Here is a 23047-nt window from a genome sequence, read left to right on the forward strand (position 1 = left end):
AGATGTGATACCTTTTATTGGACTAACTAATCAATAATTAATCACAAGCTTTCAAGACCTCAAAGGTCTCTTCTTCAGGTGAAAGTAGAAAAGACAGATCTCTTTTAGCTTTTTTTTCTCTTTCCTATTTTCACCTGAAGAGACCTTTGAGGTCTTGAAAGCTTGTGATTAATTAGTGTTTAGTTAGTCCAATAACTATCATCTCTGGACTAATACGGCTACCATTTAATTTATCACAGACTTTATTCAAATTCACGATTTTCACTAATTCTGTGACAAAATCGTAGCCGTACCTATTATCTCTTATTTATTTATCATTGGCTGTATGTTGAAAGCAACAGAGAAATGACAGTATATTCTAGTTTGGCTATAGAAAGCATTTGGGTATCATCTGTTTTTATACAAACAAAGCAAGTTAACAGTTTCAAGAAAGCTTGTAACTTTGCAATAACTAATTGCAATAATACCCACCAAAGTGGGCTCTGAGGTTACAACCTAGTTTTTGCCATCAATATTTGGTCTGTATATTTATTGTTTATATGGTAAATTCCTGCATAAGCATAATACATAGTGCCATGTGTTTAATTGTAAATTACGGTTGGTTGTCAGAAAACAGACGTCCTATATTTGGAGTAAAGTGTAAAAAGTGGTATTGCCATATTGCAAGAGGTTAATGGCCATACAGACGCTGTTTTCATAATACAATGCTTCGAGTCCTCCAATATAACTACTGCCTGTGTAACGTTCTAAAGTTTAAACAGTAATTCTGCTTTATCTTTGAACATATGGGAAAATAAGAATCAAAACTCATGAATTAAATAAATTTAACCATTTTATTTGTGAAAAACTACAAGCAGAATTCATAAATAGACATTTCTATTTGAAGCAGGAGAAATGATAAAGTGGCCTCTAATAACAGTCGTGCACATGCCAGTTAACATTAATATATTAACATTTTATTTGCTAGACAAACAGCAGGACCTATTAAAAGTTCCCAAAAAACATTGAAAGACCTGGAAATTTAAATCAGCTCACAAAACCACCAATAACACTTTAGCATGTGGAAAAAATAAAATAACAGGCTGTTGACCCTACATAATTTACAGAGCAAAAACTTCCAACGCATTTTACAAGACATCTTTTTAGGGCAAATAAAAAATATAGCTTGTATAATACATTAACATAAAAAATAAAAACAAGATTATGTGCTGCCGGATTTAAAAGAAGCATTCTGTATTTGGGTCTCCAACAAACAAAGCTAAAAGAAATAATAAAATAAAATAATGTAACCATCTTTACACAGTAAATTAAGGTTACAAGTCATACACAAGAACAGAACTGCTTGCGCGTTAAAAACTGTAAAGCTCCATTTTCATACTCTAAATGTTGGCTTATGAACCATTTCAAGTTACATACAAGCATTTTTTTTTTTTTTTTTTTTTTTTAATATATCCAGCAAATATTAAATTCAATAATTTAAGATACAATTGATACATTTTTACAAAAGTAGATAGAGTATGAGATTTGGTAAGGCATGTGAAACGCCATTTACTGTGGATTGTGAACTAGGCTGCTTTATTTCATGTATTGCAGTGTAAATTTAAGCAGTTGAGTCAGTGATTCCAACAAATGGCCCATCATTTTAAAATTAAAGTGAATGGAAAGTATTTATCTTCCTGTGTAAATCCTGTCATGAATACAGCTTATTGCCCATCACATCTGACCAAGCCTTGGCTTGTTCAACTGATGTGATGACATAACATTATGGACAGACAAATACAAAATAAAAATCATGTTGAATAACTATTTTGAATCCGAGCATGGTTTTATAACTACATGACAATTTATGTTATTTAAAAGAGCAACTACAGAAAAGGCATTACTTTCAAACAGACATTTTGTTTGGTTAGAAATAAATGACAATGAACGAGGTTTGGAATTTAGAATAATTTGAACAATACGTTTATACTATCTGTGCACAAATTCAGTACAAGTATCATGTTAAAATGTGACTTGTCCCCCAAGTCTCCACGGTCGTATTCTGCCTGTTTGGCTGTAAAGTTCTTACAGTGTATGAAGGAGGCACTACTGAAAGGCTGCTACAGAAGGTTCTGCATGAATGAACCGGGACCCAACAGCCTACAAGTAGCTGGTTATTGTACCACAAAAGATCAGCACCTTTGAAAGTAATATAGTTGTTTTAATGCTTTAGGAGTCTGTTTAATTTACATGAATGTTGACAACCAGAGTACATTTTTCACTTTAATTTTTTTTAATTGCTAGCTGTGCAAAATATACAGTTAGAGTGAGATTTAGTAGGCATTACATGTATTTTATCTTGAAGTTATAGTGAATATTTGTTGTTATCTTTATTAAGTAAAGTGTTTACACTTATGTTACTAAATGAACTGGACAAGAACTGCATTTAGGTTTTTAATGGGTTTAATCCCATTTATATTTTAATTGGTTTTACATTCATTTGAAAACCTAGTATTTTTGTTCTGTGTTTGTGCTAAACACTTAAATTCCTTTGGTCTGTCAATAAATAATTAAACATTTAAGTTCATCATTTTAAAAGAAAACATACTTGTATTCTTGATACAAGATGAACAAAAATGCCCCAAAAAATAAAATAAAAATAAACATAACGACTTTTAAATGGCAGAGTAAACTTAATAGTAACTTGAAAGTAAATGTAAATGGGACCCATGCCTTTAAGGTATTTTAGACTAAGCTAATGCAATGCTATTTCTATTCAGATATTTTTTATCCACCTTCATTTCATTTCCAGCAGAGTTCTCAATTATGACCAAACTTAATAATCCATTCCCAAATCAGATAGTTGTCCAGTTGAAACAAAGTTGTTGTTTTGCACCACAGCAGCTTCTAAGAAAAGTTAGAACATAAATGCGTGGAGTCACACAGTTTTACTCCAGAGACCTGAAAAGAAACTGGCCAACACGTGAACATGTAGATACATTTCAAAAGTTAAAAGCAGGTATCCCAATGGCTGCTCCACATACAAGGCTATTTAAAATTTCAAAACAAAATGAGCTCCACACAAACTGCAAAAACTGTCAGTCTCCTCCATCATCCATTAGTTTTAAAACATAGACCCTACAGAACATTCCAAGATTGGAAAATTATGCCTCCAGCTTCTCCTTTGTGAATATACAATTCCAACACAGAGGAACAGAGAAACACACAGTGGGTGGCAAGTTACACAGGGAACATGGACCGCAAAATGCAACCATATCAGTTTGTTCTTCGTTTGATGGATGAAACATGAAATTTGCTTCAAGAGTAATTCAAATTTCTTAAAGGATAATGTCGTGAAGACTTTGAAATTCTTTTTTATTTATTTTTTTTATCCAAAAACAGACTTCCGCATCTTCTGCAAAATAATATTGTAATTTGAGCATTCACGGACTGTTGATTTTTTTGCTCAATAATTCCACTTTAAATAAATGGTGTTACACAGAATTAGCTTCTGTTTTTTTTTTTTTTTGTAAACAGGACAGTCCCAGTCATGTAACTGTTCCAAGCTGGTTTTACTTCAGTGTAGGAAGCACCAGTGCTTTAGATGTCAGATGTAAATAACTTTGTTTTAATCAAACAAACTGACTGCAAATATTTAAAAAAGCATCGTTGCTAGCAGAAAAACAACCTATAAAAAGGTTGTGTTGAAAGGGATGTAATCTGCAAAAGTAATAAATAAAGCCAATAATGAAAGAAAATAGTTAAAATGTACATGAGAAACTATGCACAGCAGATTTTATAAAAAAAAAAAAAAAAAAAAAAAAGTAGGTTCAGCCGCACATCCATTTACAAATGATTGTTAGGAAAATGATATAAAACAATGAAATACAGAAGTGTCAGGGTGCAAAATTCCTTTTTTGACCAGAAGCCCACGTAAATCTGTATTCGGCCTGAAGATGTTGAGAATGGGTCCAAAGAAACATCCAAACAGGTGCATCCAGGAAAGGATAATTGCAAGTATCCAAGAAGCAGGCAGGTGGAGGATCTGAATTTCATACCCTGATTATTTCTGACATTTCCATGTGCAATGCTCAGTAGGATTCATCGTGTCCTACAGACATGTGTCCTTTTGGCGTTGAGGAACGCGATGAGCCTTTGTCTGTACTTTCGGATCCAGAGCCACTCTGGTGCTGCCGTTCTGAGCCTGTGCTAGACGTCACTGTGGATGAAGATGTGGAAGAGGAACGTGTTTTTTCTTTAAAGTCTGTGATAATTACTGTGACGTTCCCCACTGTTACTGCAAGTTGCTGTGCAGTACTTCTGTCCACATTTTTCAGTTTGGGCCTGGCAACAAGAAAAGCATTTAAAATTGGGAAATTGTAATTTCCTTCTCTGTAGCTATTACATCAGACATTTACAGGCATAACAACATATCCTACAGTTATCCTTCTATGACTAATTTATTAAATATTTTAAACAGTGTGTGTGTGTTTGGGTTATGAGTTTTATTAAAAATACGTTTGAAAAAAAATTCAGTGTGTTCTAAAGTGCTCTTTGAGTCAATTAGCTTGATGCAACAAGGGCAAATGTACATTCCAAACTATTTTGACTAAAGTTATGACTCATTCAATTCCCCTTCACTTTATAACATTTGAATTAACATTTGAACAAAGCCACCTACATTAAATGCTAGATCACTGTTGAACAGAAAAACCACAGTGCACATGTAAATGACAAGTGGTTGAAAGATAAAATCTTACTCAACCACACATGCTCATCCAAATAAGGGCGATTTACTGCATCTGATGTCAAATATGATGCAAAATTGCCGTGAAATTAGATGGATGATACGTGGAGATCCTAGATTTTAAGATCATTCTATTTTAAAATGCTGTAATTAGAAGAAGCGGTTCTCAGACATGTGTCCAATACCTTCATCAGTGTTATGTTTGCCTATTTGACTTTGTTTCTTATAGTTCTATCAAGATTTATAAAGAAATGTAAATGAATACCTTGAAATGTGGGAAATGTCTGTCTTTCTTGCAGCATTTCCAGATTGTATACTGTTGACGTCACTGGGTGGGCCTTGCAGGATGTCTGCCTTGGGTCTATGAAAAAGAAAAATAGTGTCATTCTGCTGTACAGTTTCATTATTAATGTGCTTTCTGCAACATAAAAGGTAATCCTCAGTAGTTCAGACCTTAAATTATGGAACTATTCATTTATTTTGGTAGTTTTAAAAAACAATTATAATTAGACAGTATTTGATTGCAATTACATAAAAGCATCCCTTGCCACAATTTATAGTATTGTTTTTTAAATTGGTCTCTAAAACAGATACTAAATGAATTGCTTGTCATCTATTTGATATCAAGCATTTGAAACAGTTTCTGGAACATGATGTTTTTGGTATAGAGGTACTGACAATGTCGACCCAAGGGACTTTCTCCACCCGAAAAAAGAAAGAAACAAGGACCAGTGGTCACAAATGGAGATTAGATAAAGGGGTATTCAGAACAGAAAATAGGAGGCACTTTATTACACAGAGAATTGTGAGGGTCTTGAACCAACTCCCCTGTAATGTTGTTGAAGCTGACACTCTGGTATCCTTGAAGAAGCTGCTTGATGAGATTCTGGGATCAATAAGCTACTAATAACCAAACAAGCAAGATGGGTCGAATGGCCTCCTCTCGTTTGTAAACTTCCTTATGTTCTAATAACTGAAAACAAAGCATGACCATTGCCAATACATACTTTGTCTTTTTGCTGCTAGGCTTTTTGGTCACAGCTGGGCGTATTTCTTTTTCCTTGTCCGGCCTTTCCTTCTCAAGTCTTTCTTTGTCAGGCCTTTCCTTCTCAAGTCTTTCTTTGTCAGGCCTTTCCCTCTCAAGTCTTTCTTTGTCAGGCTGTTCCCTCTCAAGTCTTTCTTTGTCAGGCTGTTCCCTCTCTGGCCGTTCCCTCTCAGGCCGTTCAACCTTTTCTTTTTTCTCCTTTTTGGGAGGTGGAGGTGTGGCAAATTGCTGTGCAACTTGTTGTGCCACCAGTTGCGAGTTTATTCTGGGTTTCCTGTTTTTAAAAAAAAAAAAAAAAAAAAAGAGATTTATACTTCGTATTAACTTCAGCCATTAGACCAACAAAATATGAACAATATGAACTTGGATTCTTTGCTTCACATGCTCATAGTATCTACCTTTTTCCTAGTAAGCTACATAACCAATTCTGTACAGCACAAAGCTATACTGTAACCAAATGATATTTAGATTTCTAAACATGATCAACAAAACATGTCCTATCAGTTTTAAAAAGAAAAGGACTTTACTTCAGTCTTCAGTTACAACCTACATTAACACTAGAACTGCCACGGGAGTCATTTTGACAGTTTGAGGTTTTCAAATTTAAATTAATCTGCGTGTCTGTAAGTTATGCAGTTGTCCGTTTATGACTTTTCCTAAATACATGCATTTAATACCCAGACGGTATTTGACAGGCAAGATCACAAAAATAACATTTCAGTTAGACGTTGCACTTGAAACCAGATGACAAGAACTGCAAATACAGCTACTGCTAGTAGATTTTGATGGCTTCTATCGGGTGACTAATTACAGTAGATCACACTTTATTGGTTTCAGGACCTTGAATACAATGACTTGGCCAAAGGATGGCTCAAGGATTGCCCTCAATCTGGAATATGCATTACTGTACATTTTAGTTGAGATTCTGAAGCTACTGTACTTGTAGCTTGAGAGTTGCATCACTCGTCAGCAAGACAGTTTCATACCGGAGCAACAAATTCTTCTTAAATACTCTGATAAACAAGCCAAACAATCATTAAACATATCGCTCCATAGACGAGGCAAATAAAATAAACTGGCCAGGACATAACCCAGTTAAGTCTGTATTGGTTAAGTTTGCAATTGTATTTAAAAAGTCAAAATACACATTTCAGAGCAACATTAGGCCTATGTTTACTTTATAATGGAAACCAATACAATTACAAGTGGAATAGGCTGGTAGCGGTATTTATCAAGGTACTACTCACAGTAAGAGAGAACTCTCCTAGTTGCCCTGGGTCAAGTGTGCTTGAGAAGTACACTATGTCGGTGAAAAGGTATCAAACTCATATCAGAAGCTGTGTGGGTGGACAGTGTCAGTTTCTTTTGTAGCTCGCCAGTCATACGCAATAAACTTGAGATATTGTACTTTCACCTGTTTTTTGACACTGAAAAACTACTTCTTGAGTAGGCCTGATACCTGTAGAAACTGCACCCATGTGATTATGCAGTGATTTCAGAAAATGGTTGCTCAAGCATCTACTATATGGTTGATACAATTTCCACATGCAATTAATGCCCAACAATAAATTACATTACAGAATTTCCCTTTTTCACTACTGTGACCCTGACAAATAGACACTTTTCACTTTCTATTCACACACAAACTATGAATGGATAACAGAAACAAATGCCTGAATAATAAACAACACTCCACAATAATACCAGCACCTGCAGGACCAACAAGCTAAACTGAAATAACTCCCTGGTCACAGGAACTGGACCATATCCAAACAATTTTAATCTTGCTTAAACCTACTTGTAACACATGTTGCACATGAACAACCTGCTGCTTCTGGAGTTCTTTACTCATGGTAGCATACTATTCATTACTAAATCAGAAGTGCCATCCTTCTTAATAAACACATTGCTTGCAGAATTCGCCCCTTCCTCCCCGACTACCGAATGTACCCCTCCCCTCCCCTCCTCCCCCCCCCCCCCCCCCCTTTCCAGAGCCCGCTCGTTCTCCACCCTCGCCCTGCAGTGGTGACACGACCTTCCCACTGATATCAGGACTGCTCAATCCCTGACCATCTTCTGGTGCCTCAAGACACACCTGTTCAGAAAGCATCTGTAAACCACACAACTCTCAACTATACTGGACTATATGGCACCCAGCTGTACCAGTACTTACATTAGCTTGTACTCCACTGAACTGCTCCATACATTGCCACATTGTACTACTGCTCTTAATTATAACTACTTCTTGTATCGTGTATTTGACTTCTTTTACAGGTATCTGTATTCACTTTTTTTTTTTGTATTTGCTCTTATTTGAAATCATTCTCATCCATTTACTGTACATACTACGTGCTCATACTGGACTTATCATACAAGCAAATATTTTTAATATAAGTTGTAATGTGACACTTTGTACTGTGATAATTTGTAACAAACTGCAAGTTGCCCTAGATAAGGGTGTCTGCTAATAAATAAATAATAATAAATTAATAATACAGAATACATATTTTAAACAAAAAAATAGCCGAGATGATTTCAATTATAAAACTATTGTACTGTAAATTACCAAATTACACACAGACAAGAATTGGACTTGAGCGGCTACGTTTAGTATTACTCTGAAATCTCAGGTGTTTCCAATATATGCCGGGATTTCAGCATAGAAACACGAGGGAATAGTGTGTTTGGGTTTCTCTGAAAACCCTGCTCTGGAGCCGAGTGAGAATGTTTGTCACACTTGGCAGCTTTTAGACCTCCTGTCTTCTCAGTAGGGCAGCATTCAGTTGATGAGATAATTAGTGCGGTGTCCCAGTTGCTCCGATTCATAACAGCTGGGGGACGTGTAAAAAGGCAGCAGATAATCCAAGTTGTTTAAAGCAAATGTTGAAATCTCCCCTGGAAATACTCAGACACTCGTGTATAACATGTATAATTCAACCACACTGAAGTTGCAGTCATTGGGAATAAGCTCATTCTTGAGTGCTAAAAAGGAGAAGGCACTGAGAAACACTTGTTTCTGTATACAGAGATAATGGAGGAGCAATCCAGCTCCACAACACATGCATAGCCATCTCTTGCAGGGTGGACTAAGCAAACGGATAAATAGATGTGGTTTCAGTAGTGCACAACAGTAGATCTTCAGCTACAACTGTCAAGTCAGGTTACTGAAACACCTTTTCAGTTTATTGCAGTAAATATACTACTACATGACAGATACTTAATCAGAAACTCCTATAGAAAACACTTCATACACAACGTAAAGTTAATTAAGAGTTAAGCTTTTCAATCTAATTAAGAGCTGAGAAAGGCATCTAGAGCAGTGTTTTGTCATACTGCACGCTTCCTGCAATTAATGGGAAACATCTGGCACTGACTGGCAATGATACTGTACAGTAATGGCAGACTGGATTTCAGGAGAGTATTTAAAGTACAACATATTGTACACACTGGACTTAACACTGCTGCTTGATACTCAAGATAATCACGTACGTCACAGTAAATCAATTAATACCTGATAAACTAATTTAAATATAGTACAAGTATTGTAATCTGTTTCTGCAAAATCATTTGTTAATATCTTTTCATTAAAGCAACACCTGCAATAAAAACACTATTTAAACTGTGATAGGCCTACAGTATACTTTACCATTACCCATATAAAACTTATAACCAGGGATCCTAGGAATCTGTTTGCTGTGGAATAACAACGCAGAAAAACACAGATTTTCTATGCTGTTGAGAATTTGTAGTTTTACACTTGGGGTGGGGCAAAAAACATGCAAGGCTGTTGTTGTTATAACCAAATCAATATATTCAACTCAAACAATTTTGCTTTAAATTTAATAAGCATACATGTTCAATAAAACTGCTTCTGGTGTACAGGTGGTCAAGGTCGAACGAGGCACACTGTCAGATTCATGTTGAAGCGTAGCTGCAGTTTACTTTAGTACCCAGTGCGTTGTTACTACTGAACAAGCCATTTAAAGATACTGAAAGCGATTAAAAAAAATCACCCCTAAAAGATCAGGTTAATTAGTTTGGCAATAGCCATCCCAGTGACAACGACTAACTCGGAGATCAACTAATATGAATACTATTTTTGTATTATTACTATACAGGCATATTTGTAATGTTTAAAGTAAAATGGTATTTTTTTTTTATTATTGATTGATGGCACTGGTGAGCTTGTAACTTCCTCAGAATTCCTTAGAATTTTATTGGGGTACTGTTCTCAGTTTTAGCCTTTTACATTAATTGCAGAACACCACATATTTTTTTTTCTTGACCTGCAGAATGAGTTTTCTTTTATTCTTTCTTTTAACACCTCATGTCCTTACATTTTAGGGGTTAAACTTTCCTTGGCAAGGAATCTGTATTGTATTTGGCAGAAATCGTTCCCTCTTCGACTGAGGTTTATCAAAAGATCTCCAACAACGGAAACTAGATATTTAGCCTTGACACAAAAGACAAGTTAAATTCGGCGCAACTTACAAACCAAATGCTTTAATTTGACATGATGCAACACAGTCTGGGTTAGATTGCTTTCTCTTTACAAATGTTACAGTGCAATAAGGGTATTAATATGCACTCGCACAATACAGCAGGTTGCTGTATAGTAGTGTAATGCTTCCTTATTGCTGCATGTAGACATGTTGTATTGTTTGATAGCAAAATGTCTTCAGAGAATTTATCAAAAAACAATTCTGTGCATGTAAACAGCGGATATTACTCTTTATGCATGAGCTTAGTTTGATGTGTACAGTAGATATCAAGCAGATCCTTGCCTAGGGTATCCAGTTAAACCACAATGCCAGTATATCATTCCAAGCACCCACACTTAAAGTCAGTTTGTAGTCAAAAAGTTTCACATGGGTGCCAAACCAGCCTCTCATTACCCAATTCACTGAATAGCCACAATCCAAAGCTAACTCCTTCAGTCTCCACTGACCAGAGCGTACACAGAAGACTGATGTGCAGATTATTGCGATTTCTAATGCTTGCTGTCTTCTGGCTAAATGTTGTGCACTTGGCTGTGTGCCTGACCCACAACACGTGTGGAATTATCAGCCAAAACGCAATGTGTCATCTGGAGTGTTTCACGCTCAAGTAAGCTAAAACTGCTGCTTAGCAACACAGCTTCAACCCTCTGAAGTTGAAGCTACTGTATAGCAGAGCTGTGCATATTGTCCATCTGATAGAGAACCTTAAGTTTACTTAAGATTACTATAAAACTATATTGAGACTATTCAGATGGTGATTTGGATACTTTAAATTTACTGAAGTGAATTAAACAGTTATTAGAATGTGATCAAGAGGATTCATCAACATGAGAAGGCTACAGTACCTGTGCAAGATTTGTAACAGTTCTCTACTTTTAAATTCAGAATCCCATTCGGCTAAAAAATAGTTCCCCTTTGGGCAGGGTGGTAGAAATATTTAGCCCATCCATATAATTCTCTTTAAAAGTGCAGTATGCGATTAAATGGCACTTCCATTAAAAACCTTGGTTTTCTATATTGAAATAGTAGATACCCAAGGTGGCAGACAAAGTTAGTGGTCCAAATGTTATTTATGCATCTACTTTGTCTAGGCTTGCTCCTATTTTTGTTATAGCAAGATGCATTCTTGATCACCAAAAGACAACGTCACTTATTTATAACTGGGTTGGCTTAGCTTGGATAATCAACGGCTCATGCATTTTGCTATCTTTGTGCGTTTGAGTGTTTGTCATTTACCCATTTAGGCTACCTGGCTGCATAACTAGGCTAAATAACATCTCCTCAATTTATGCATCTGACCAGAAAGGCTATATTTAATAGTTATTTTCAGTTTGTACTGTATAAGTTAAATGTTTTACGGTGCAGTACATAAATCATTTTAGTGCTATACTGAGTGTATAGTATTTGTTGCAAAACTTAGAACACAAAAAAACATTGATCCTTAATCACTCTGGGACATTGATCCTTAATCATCCAATCATGTTTACATTTGTGAAATCGATCTTCTTGCAAATGAAAAGCCACTTTACTGTAGAAAATTAGCCAGCCTTAACATTCTTGAATGATTTAACTGTTGAAATACAACAGAGCTGATACAAAATAAGATCATTCCATAATGAACTTCATATGATGCCTAATCAGAGGGCATGTCAGTTTTTTGTTGACTCAGATTATACTAGATAGTGCTAAATGCTGCACACAGAGATTAAGACAGAACAAGCATTTACTCAGTGGGATTCAGACCATAATTATTGTAATTGAAGTATGTTTATGTAGAAAATAAAAGTGCAAATGTAAGCCTTTAATTGCGTATCCCATCATGGAAGTTTTCCTCAAGCACCCCCACCCCCCTCACAGCTTGCCACAATTTGGTGTAATTTATGTTGCGCCAAACAATGCGATTGGATTTCAAATGGGATATTCAAACATGGTCAAGGCTGAATGTCAAGGAGAAAACCCAGAATTTAAGTGAGGAACCTTACACTTGTTTATGGAATGGTGTTGAAAACCAGAAGAAACAACACACACCTGTTTTTACAGTATACAGCCAAAATAAAGCTCCAATGCAGCAAAAAAAAAAAGCTAAATGCTGCATCATGACCTTTTCTAATAAGCCTAATGTTAAATGTTTAACGGTCTCAATAGAAATTGCATAGTTCTCTTTAAAAGAGAAAATGTTCCTACTACTCTACAAGCTTCATGAATAATACTCAAACGATGACTAGTTTTTCAAATACCACCACCCCCACCCGTGATACAATTAGGGAATTAATTCTGCTTTACACCTCAAATCAATAACTTCGAACACATTCACATACGAAATCAAAACATGAATGAAAAGGCAACCAAGTTTAAAATGGCTAAGGCATACTGCAGTGGTAAAGCAAATATGCATAATTCCGGGTAATAAAGTTTTTTCGATCAACAGCATAAGATCAAACACTTCACTCAAGAGCAGACCAGGAAACTCCCAATTAAGTGGACTGCTTTTTCAAGTGTGGTATATTGTAGAGGACCAGCAATTACTCACTGCCAGATACACTCAATGTACAGTGCTACAGTAGGGCAGAGAAGAATCTTCAGTAGGCTTCTGTGATTGCTGAATATATATCAGCTAAACAGTCTATACAAGCCATTAATAATAATTTCAAATGTATGTTAAGTATTCAAACATACCTCCTAATTGTAATTAGCTGCTTAATAAAAAGCATGTGCTATAACAAAATAATGCATCTTTACTGAACTAAATTATAGTAGACTACAGTACTGTATGTACTACAGTATATTCAAATGACAAAATCAAATATTACAAAAAATCCATGGCCAAGATCTCTTGATTTTTATAGTGTCAGGGCAGCCCTACAGTATGTGGTACTCTGAACTCAGAATGACCTTTTTCAAATATGTTTAACACAAAGGGCCAGACAGTGTTATCACTAAAGTTAAAAACCTTGTAAACTTTTAGAAATGCAGTTTCTCTCATTTCCATCATACTCACGCAGGCAAGAAATGAATTCATGTCAGTTCTGATTCTGGGGCTATTGAGTCCCTCAGCACACACTGTTCTAAATTCTCTTATGCAATTAGACGCACCCATCTTTATCCCAAGAAGAATTAGAGAACAATCACTACTGACCATTGGAATGAGGTTATTCACTAGGAGTTTAACCCTTTATATACACACAGTACCTAAATACTACTTTCTAGAGCTTTCTTCTGTTGCTTCCTCTAGTTTCAAAGTAACAATTAGTATGTTAGGAGAGAAGCCAAAGCCTAAACTGCTCCAGATGGGTTCAATTTTAACCTGGTGGGAAAAAAGGCTATCGAAAAACAGCTTCTTTAGCTGCACTTAGCAGGATGTCTTAAGAACAATCAAAAGAATTATCTTAACCTTTTAACCAAACAGAGGGCAGACATGCTGGGACAAAAATGGCTTGACCCCACAAAGGTCAAATTCTCAGACACAGCTTTTGGATATCTTCTAAATCCCAGTGTAACAATACATGGTGGCGGAGACTTCTAGGTTTACAGTACATGCTCCTTGGGCCTAGACATACCACTCATGACTTAAACGAAAAACAAAAAATGTATGTATTGAATGAAGATTATAATAGTCTCAAATCTGTCAATATATACAGTATAACTCAGCTTTTAGAGTAGTTAAATTATGCTGCCACCAAAACAAAAGATAGGAGGGAAACCTAGTGTATGAGGAACTACTATGCATTTTGGTGCATTTAAACCATTGAAAATGGCACTGTGGCTTTGCTGAAATGCAATTTACCCAAAACATTATCTACATACAATTTACCCAAAACATGTTTGTTCATGACTTCCCTTGATCTGAATGTAGGTTTACATTGGCATACTGAGCAAAACACAAAGTACACCCCTTGTTACTGGTTATAACAAACCAGCTTGCAAATAGTTAATTGGACAATAACTACTGTATAATGGAATTGGGTTGGGGTCATTCTGCAATACATGGAAGTTGTAGTGATTTCATTTTCAACTCCAGCCTCTCATGTCAGTGTTTAAAATACCAGACAATAACTACAGATAATCAGAAAACAAAAAATCTGAGTGGTAAAGGGTCTCTCAATTTCAGACCATTTAACTGACTTATTGGAAACCTTTATCCAAGCATTCTAATGTAGACTGTATTTTGTTTGTAAAACTATGGTTACAAAATTCAAATATTTACAGCAATGTGTTTCATGTTAATGTGTCAATGTATTTCCTGAACACTCAATGAAATCCATGCTAAATAGTTAAAAGCTGATGCCTGGTGTAAAAATTCATCTGGTTTAAGCAGATGCTATGCAAATGTTAAAACAAAGGAGTACTATACACACACACACACACACAGTAGTCTCCAGCTAAGAGAACACCCCTCGGGAAGCAGAATTGTTCTACAAGACGGAATTAGCCACCAGAAACAATATGAATCAATAAATTGGCTAGATCATCATATTCTAATTTAATTGAAACAGTTCCCTCAGCACTTTAGGGTCCAAATTGTGTTTCTTAAGCAGAGGCTTTTCCAATAGCTACCTAAAGTCCTCAATAACCATAGGCCAATCTCCAACCTACCATTCTTAGATAAGGTTCTAGAGAGAGCTGTTGCAATTCAATTACAAGAATTTCTAACTCTTAACGGTACATTCAAGAAGTTTCAGTGTGTTTTTCGTGCAGCACATAGCACCGAGATGGCCCTTGTCAGAGTTGTGAACGATCTGCTGATAAGCTCTGACTCGGGCTTTCCATCAGTTTTAATTCTTCTAGATCCAAGTGGTTCCTTTGATACTGTAGACCATTCCATCCTACTGAATCATCTTGAAAGCACAGTCAAACTGTCTGGCCTTGTCCTATCCTGGTTCAAATCTTATCTTTGATAGGTTTCAGTTTGTGGATGTAATATTGGTATTAAATCGGAAGTTGTCTGTGGTGTTCCACAGGGCTCCTTTCTAGGTCCTTTGTTGTTTTCATTATATATGCTACTGTTGGGTAACATTATCCGCAGACACGGAGTGAACTTCCATTGCTACGCTGATAATACCCAGCTATATTTGTCCCTAAATCCATGAATTTCTTCTGACTGGGTGTTATTAGTTACTTGCCTTACAGACATCAAGCATTGGATGTCACAGAACTTTCTAATGTTGAATTCAGATAAAACCGAGGTTATGCTAATGTGCTCACAGAACCAACTAAAAGGAAATGTGGGATTACATGAGCTCGACCCTTGCAGTCTCTCATCAAAACTTAAACTAGAAAGTAAGAGTTTGGGGGTCAACTTTGATCCTAATCTATCATTTGAGACTCATTAGAGAAGTTACTGAAGTATTGTTTTACCATTTGAGAAATGTAGCCAAACTTAGACCAATTATTTCCATACCTGATGCGGAGAGACTAATGCATGCCTTTGTTTAATCTAGAATTGATTATTGTAATGCACTTTTTTCTGGTGTCCCAAAAGGTGTGGTATCCCGCTTGCAGCTTGTTTAAAATACCGCTGCTAGAATTCTGGCTAGGAAACAGGAAAAGTGAACATATTACCCCTGTTCTGGCCTCTTTACACTGGCTCCCTGTGCAGTATAGAATTGATTTTAAGATTTTGCTGTTAACTTACAAGGCCCTGAATGGATTAGCACCTAGTTATTTGCAGGAGTTACTGTCCCCTGTACTATAAAATTAGCTGGTGGGAGTTTCGGTCTATCACAATGGCAGAGGCAAAAATAATGGGTGTTACTTAGGGTTAACTTAATGTTAATAAACTGTAAAACTAAAGTAACACAGCACCCCTACACACGTTACAAAATGCAGCAGCAATATACAAGACATGCACATTATTTAACAGAAGCGTGAAGCAACTCACCAGAATGGGAAACGCCAAATTTGCTCGGCTACTTGGGTCTGATTCAGGTTTTTTTTCAAGAGCTCGAACAATTTCCAACTTTGTGTAGCAAGAGAAACAGCGGCGCATTTTGCAGTTTGTTTACATGCCATTTTGTAGCGATGAGGTGCACTTGTGGAAATCATAATACAAATTAATTCTATGATATGATGGCGGTTCCCAGATAGATTTAATAAACCAATGTCCCTCAAGACACTCTCGCGATGACAAGTCGCTTTTTTTACAAAACAGTACTGTATCCATTGTGAACAAATAGTTATCGGTGCCAAGAAGGTGTTCTTTTAAACGGAGTTCCTGTTCCTTTAGCCGGAGCATTTACAATGGAAAAAATCTGTTACACCACAAGGGTGTTCCCTTAGGCAAAGCATTCTCTTAGGAGATGTTCCTATACACGGAGACTACTCTCTCTGTGTGTGTGTGTGTGTGTGTGTGTGTGTGTGTGTGTAATTAATATATATATATATATATGTACACACACTTCACATTGCAATGATGTTTTCATTTCTAATGTAATATTACTTAGTTGATTACATCTCATTTACACACTGTGCACAAAGTATTAATTACCAAATTAGTCACAAGCTTCTTAACTGTAATACAGTGGTTTTCTACAGACTGTAATACAGTACTTTTACTTTCTCTATGCCATCACACTGTGTTTTTGTACTGTACAACAAGCAATGGATGGAAACACAGTACATATATTTAAAAAATCCATGAAAATTGATCATAACCATTGAAGAGTCAGAATTTAACAGCAGACAAGCAGCCTCCGGTTACTACAACAACATAACATGCTAAATTTAGCATGGTGCCTGACTAGCTTTTACTTTGTTCTACCCCTTAAATTCTTAATATATCATTTATCATCTATACTATTGACAAGATTGTATGTCACCATATGTAAAAAGCACTATAAGTCAGGATGTCACATCAATGTCAATACATCAGTCTAATTTAATATAGGCATGTTTATTTGGTGGGTCTTTTTCTGTTATAATTTACTGTAGAATGTATTATATTGGGCTATTTTTCCTTTAATTTTCCATCAAGGTAAAAAACTGCTTAAGGATAAATATGATTTTTTTGCATCAATGCATTGGAAGGTTTTACTTTTTAAATGTATTGAAGTGATCCTTGTTGCAAAATATCCACGTCACAGAACCACAGTAAAAGCACTACTTCACAGACCTCATCCTGTATTAGTATTTCACAGCAATACCTCCCCCTTCTTAGAGTAATGATGTGCTCCATCCTCCTATCCCCAGGAGACCACTGGCTGACTGAGTCCATCACAGCGCTGCCGTCCATCAAAACACAGCCTTTCTTTTCACAATCCCAGCAAGAGAAAACAGCTCTTGTGTGCACTCTCACACATGCAGGGAAAAATATCATTACATAAAATGAGCAGCAAAAGTGTACATCCTCTCTCCGGTTACAATTTAGAGAGTCCCGCTGGCTAGAGCATGCATACTCATCTAGACAGCATTCTAATTTATTCTTAATGGTTTTGAGGATAAACCCATTTCCTTTTTCTGCAAACAATCAAATGCCTCCACTCATCTGCAATCAGTGTTTATACAAGATCTCTTAGCCTGATAGCATTCATTTGGAACTTTTAATATGCTGTAATACTTTAAACAAAATAGTATAGTAGCATATATGCTTTGTGCAGAGCAACCTTATGCTGTCCCTATAAACCCAAGACCATTTAAACCTGAGAAAGTGTTCTGTTAATATAAATATAGTAGCATGTAGGTTACGTAGAAGCCAGACAGTTCTTTGAATGCAAGATTCATTTGAAACAAAAGATAGGTATGTAGCTAGACCACCACTTCTGGGTGTATAAAATTATTTCAGGAACAAAACAGATGAAACAGGATTTTAAGCTCCAAGTCAGGAACCTCCACCTCCAGCTCCAGCTCTGAGTGTATTCAAGTCCCAGGTCTTGCCCATACCTGTAGACAGGTAATGTCCATTTAAAACAGATCAAAATCATTAAGTATTTGTCACTAAGGATTGCAGGACCACAGACTTTTCAGGTTTAGGAGTCTGGAGTTTGTCATGTTACGCATCTCAATAGAATTACTTAGGATTAAGTCACAGCTTAACGTAGGGCTATTGATTTTCCACAACCGTGGAATCACAGACGGAATCACGAAATTAGGCATTGGGAAAGGAATTAGGCATTTTGGGAATGGAATTCTACTTTGCAACTGCACCTTTTATTTATATATATACTGCGCAAACAGTCTTTTACCCCTGTTATTCTCTTATAAAAAATAATGGATTGCTTTGAAAACTACACTGCCCAGAAGCCCAGCGATGACGCTTGTATAAAACGTTTGTGTATGTTTATTTGGATCACTGGATAACGAGAAAACAGATGGTTTTGTGGGCGTTATGCTGATGGACTGTGTCTCTGCTGTGGTGCTGCTTGTGTGCTGTGTGAGTCAAGTTGATTAAAAAACCAAACTAGCTGTTTTGTGAGAGTTCTGTTCTGTGGAATAATTTTGGAGTTGTATATACAGAAAAGTGAAAAGTACCTGAAACAATCAACCCCCCCCCCCCCCCCCCGCACCCCCCAAACAAGGAGCTTTTAGAAATACGTATCCAGAGGGCTCAGTAGTTAGAAGCTCAAAAGTAGAAGCGCTGATTTCTTCTTAAGTTATACTACTGATATGTCACATACATTTTAAAATGTTTAATGACACACTGTTAAATGTTCACATTGTTCTATTATTAACGTACTATTCATATGGTAAAATGTGGAAGTCTTGTTCAATATATGAACAAGAAGTTATGTAATATATACTATTGCTTAAACATGTGCAGAGTAAAATACTCTGGCCCGCCTACTCCTAACTTTTTTCCAGTCTGGCCCCCTTAAATTAAAAAAAAAAAAAAAAAAAAACTAGTTGAAGAGCTCTGCTCTAACTAAAGCAACTCTGTCTGACCAGGGTAAAGAGAAACACATGCAAGCAGTTTTACAGCAAGTTCAGCATAAACCAGTCTGCTTTGTTGCAGATGAAACTACAGACAGGATAGATAGGTGTCCTGAACGTTGTATTTAATTTGTAATTATGAAAATGGTATATTTTTGTAATTATGCCCCTCTTTTGACTAGTCTGTATATTGTAATGCCAGCAATAAGCTGTTTTTTTTTTCAAAACACCTTTATTTGTTGACTGTACATTGTTACTAGTGGATTGCTTTAAGAATGTAGTTTTCAGGAAAAATCTGTCTCTGGGACTTAAAAATGAATTCAATAGATTTTTAATGTAAAAATGTTATTTATGTTCAAATCACGTTGTTAATTCTTAATAAATTGGTCAAAACAGAAAACGGAATTTGCCATTCCCAAGAAAAATGAGGAGCCCTACACTAACGGTGCAAAATAAATGCACCCTATACCGATATAAAATGTACATGTTGATTTAACATTATGTCAGCCGACAAAGTAACTTCTTCACTCCCCTTCTATGCTTCAGCGCATGGAGACTGAGCTGCCGATGGCAAAGCAAGCTGCTGCTGAAACCATGGACCACTATACGAAACGGATTGGCATGGTCAGCATGAAGTACAGTCAGGAAGAAAAGGGCTTACATGCATATCATCTTGTGTTGGTTGCCTATACTAAATGACTCCCACCGCTGTTGTAAATTGTTTGTAAGTTATAATTAAGTTTTGGGGGCTTGTGAATTTTAATGTTTATGCCACAGAGATTCTCCCTCACAATACACTAAAATTACATAGAGATATATACTAGATACTTTAAGTACATTAAGATTCAGAAATAAAGGCAATTTGTATATTACTGTAAATTATATGACCATTGCTTCCAGGTATGAATCAACTAAAATATTATGAAGTGAAACTTCAGTGCAAATCTGAAAGTTAATCTGTATAATCATACCTCATGTTTATACTTACTGGAGTGAGGTAACTGGAAGCAAGTCATTAAACTGCTAAAGGGCCCACTCATGCCAATTCTCCATCTGCTAATGCCAGAATTACTGTAAACAAACTTTTTTTTATTTATCAGCTGTTTTGCTTCAGTCATTTATAAAAAAAAAAAAATAGAAACTCTCAGATTCTCCAAGGCGATAAGACTTTCTGAAGTGTTTCCCCTCCCCACACATGTGCGTCAACCAACAGTCATAACACAACCACACATGAAACACTTCATACATGGGAATTATTAAATTAGGTTATAAATTACTCAGAGTACCTCCCACATAGAATGATGTGCACCAATTCCCCTAATGTTGTTCATAAACGTATCACAGAATGGCCAATTGTTTATCGATATTCCGCTATACTATTCCATTATCTTAGCCAGGTGGAAATGTGTAAAAGAAACCGCAATACCTAAACAATAGTTTGGTAAGAATATTAAACAGTAAGACATTTTAAAATGATTGAATCTAAAGTGATATTACAAATTACTTACAACAGGTTCCCAAGTTAGTGTTATTTATTTGAACAGTATTTGGGATACTTTTTTTTTTTTTTTTTAAATTCTGTAACAGGTACAGTAGAATATTGCCCATTCAAATTCTCAACTGACCAAGTTTTAAGTTAAGTTAATGTATCAGTGAAGAACTTATGAATGTGGGACTCCCTCTACAGTATGAATCAGAACCTTTCATTAGCACTCATTGAACATACACCTGTCTTATGGAAAAATAAACACTGCATTACACTAAATCTCGTTTTGTTATAAAAGAGGGTCTAATCTTACACATGACTTACCCAAACAATTAGTAATGAAATACATCATTCTTGTAATTTATGTTAATTAAAAAACAATTATATATATATAACATTACTTTCCCATTCATAAAAAGGTACTGTGATGTTTGCTATGACCAGTAATTACTGTCCAAGGCCTTTTCATAAGAAAAACAAACAGCTTTAATATGCCTATACCATGTAGAAGTCATTGATCAATGTTATTAAAAGCTGAACCTTATTTGACTGGTACCCACCCTGCAGATAGCCAGGAGGAACAGCTTCAAATGTCTGCAATTCAGTTGTTCCTCCTGATCATTGTGCTAGCTGAATTTGTTTGTTTCGTTGTTTTTTTGTTAACATTATACAAGTGGCATATATTTCACATTTGTTTTTAATCTTAATATTCATTCTTCACCTATTGCCAAATGTCACACCCATTTAAGATACTTGTCTGAAAAAAGTACTGTATTATCAGTCTAAAAACTAAACCTTGCCACAACAGAAATGTAATTTAGGATTGTTGCATTATTCAACAATCCTAAATTACAGGATTAAAAAAACAAACAAAAAAACAACATTCAGCTCTGGGATTTAAGATGATATTTTAAAGTATACAGTAAATGTAGATAGGATGGGCAAAACACCTTTTAAATAAATAAATAAATAATAATAATAATAAAAAAACCTGTCTATTGATCAATGCATAAAACAAACCAGTAACTAAGTATGCATTCAAATTGCATTACCTAAAGTATTAACCACAGTAACAAAATCTAATGTACAGTAATATCCTGGTACTGTAGAGGTGCCTGCAATCTCATAAATCAACAAGTCAAAGATCATAGCAGACTTGATTACGTGGTATAAATAGAATTTAATTAATACAAACGTTTATAGCTTATAACGCATTTCTTTTAGTATATTGCAAAAAAAACCAAAACAAAACACATACACCACAACAAAAAACATACCTAGTGGATGTGCCTTTCCTGACATCACAGATGCTGCATTTGAAGGCTTCAGCGCTGTTCCTAAAGGTGCAGACACTACAATCCCAAAAGCCGTCGTCTGCCGCAGGTTTGGCTTGTCTTTTTGGCCTTGGGAATTTAACAAAATACCGGGTAAATAAAAAGCATTCCTGGACATGAAACCCAGTAACATTTGAGTCTTATCAACATATTAAATTAATAAACTCCACATGTCAAAAAAATAATAATAAGAAACTACATATACACATATCTCATCCAGGTTTTCCCTTTGTCAGTTTACAATAAAAAACGTAAATCGAACCCCAAAACGACGTTCGGCGACAGTGTTTTAATTAACATGTAGTATAACCCCATTTCAGTTAAATAATACCAGGCGTATCCCTTGCAAATTTCCCTTTGTCTGAAAGTGACTAGAGAGTAGAGAGAATGAGAGACCAGCCGCCATAGCTGCACTATACGAGATTAGCACTGGCACAAAAAAACAGAAAGGGAGAGACAATCCTTGCGAAAACGTCCGAAAATCGACACATTACCGGCATGAAATTAACTCAAAACCCGCATAAAACGACAAATGAACGTCTCAGCTAAACAGTTTAGTACCTTGTTGGGCTTTTCTTGTCGCCCATGATCAGGAATTTGTCTTCCAAAAGAAGAAAAGGTTTCGTAATTAAGTGTGCAGAGTATCCAGTTAGTGCTGCTGCTGAAGCTGCCTGCCAGTCTCACATTCACTGACCGACTCGAGCAGGGCAAGGCTCCTGCGCACCGCGTGACTATCAACCGACCAATCACCGACCGCCTGGGTTTAAAAGTCTGGTTAGTATATGAGAAAAGGTAACCTGGATTTGCGAAAGGTGTGGGGTCAATTGCACCACGAAAAACGTGGTGGGGGTGGAGGGGTTTGTGGGGGTGGACGGGTTATGATGAACAACATAACTGATTAGCAACCTCAGTGCTGCCGTGAAGAATAAAACAACTACTGAGCACTGGTAGTAACTGGGTATCAGTTGGCTACATTTGGTTGGATCGGCAGTACAACGTCTGGTCCCTCTCAATGTTATACTGCATGCATATTTTCAGAGACTTACCCCTGTTCTAGTTTCACCTTTTCTGACAGTAAAATAACTCAAAATACAG

The 23047-nt window shown here is 36.1% G+C and overlaps 1 protein-coding gene across 1 annotated transcript; it reads right to left on the minus strand.

The window, feature by feature from the left end:
* Positions 1-814: 814 nt before the first annotated feature.
* Positions 815-22655, minus strand: rybpb (RING1 and YY1 binding protein b). The gene is made up of 5 exons (XM_058988658.1): positions 22514-22655; positions 21896-22021; positions 5734-6045; positions 4992-5087; positions 815-4323 (listed from the first exon to the last, which is right to left on the minus strand). The coding sequence occupies exons 1-5, from the start codon at positions 22537-22539 to the stop codon at positions 4071-4073; spliced, it is 813 nt and encodes a 270-aa protein (XP_058844641.1). The 5' UTR covers positions 22540-22655; the 3' UTR covers positions 815-4070.
* Between the last annotated feature and the right edge of the window lie 392 nt (positions 22656-23047).

Source organism: Acipenser ruthenus, chromosome 16, assembly GCF_902713425.1.
Source record: "Acipenser ruthenus chromosome 16, fAciRut3.2 maternal haplotype, whole genome shotgun sequence".
Lineage (NCBI taxonomy): Eukaryota > Metazoa > Chordata > Actinopteri > Acipenseriformes > Acipenseridae > Acipenser > Acipenser ruthenus.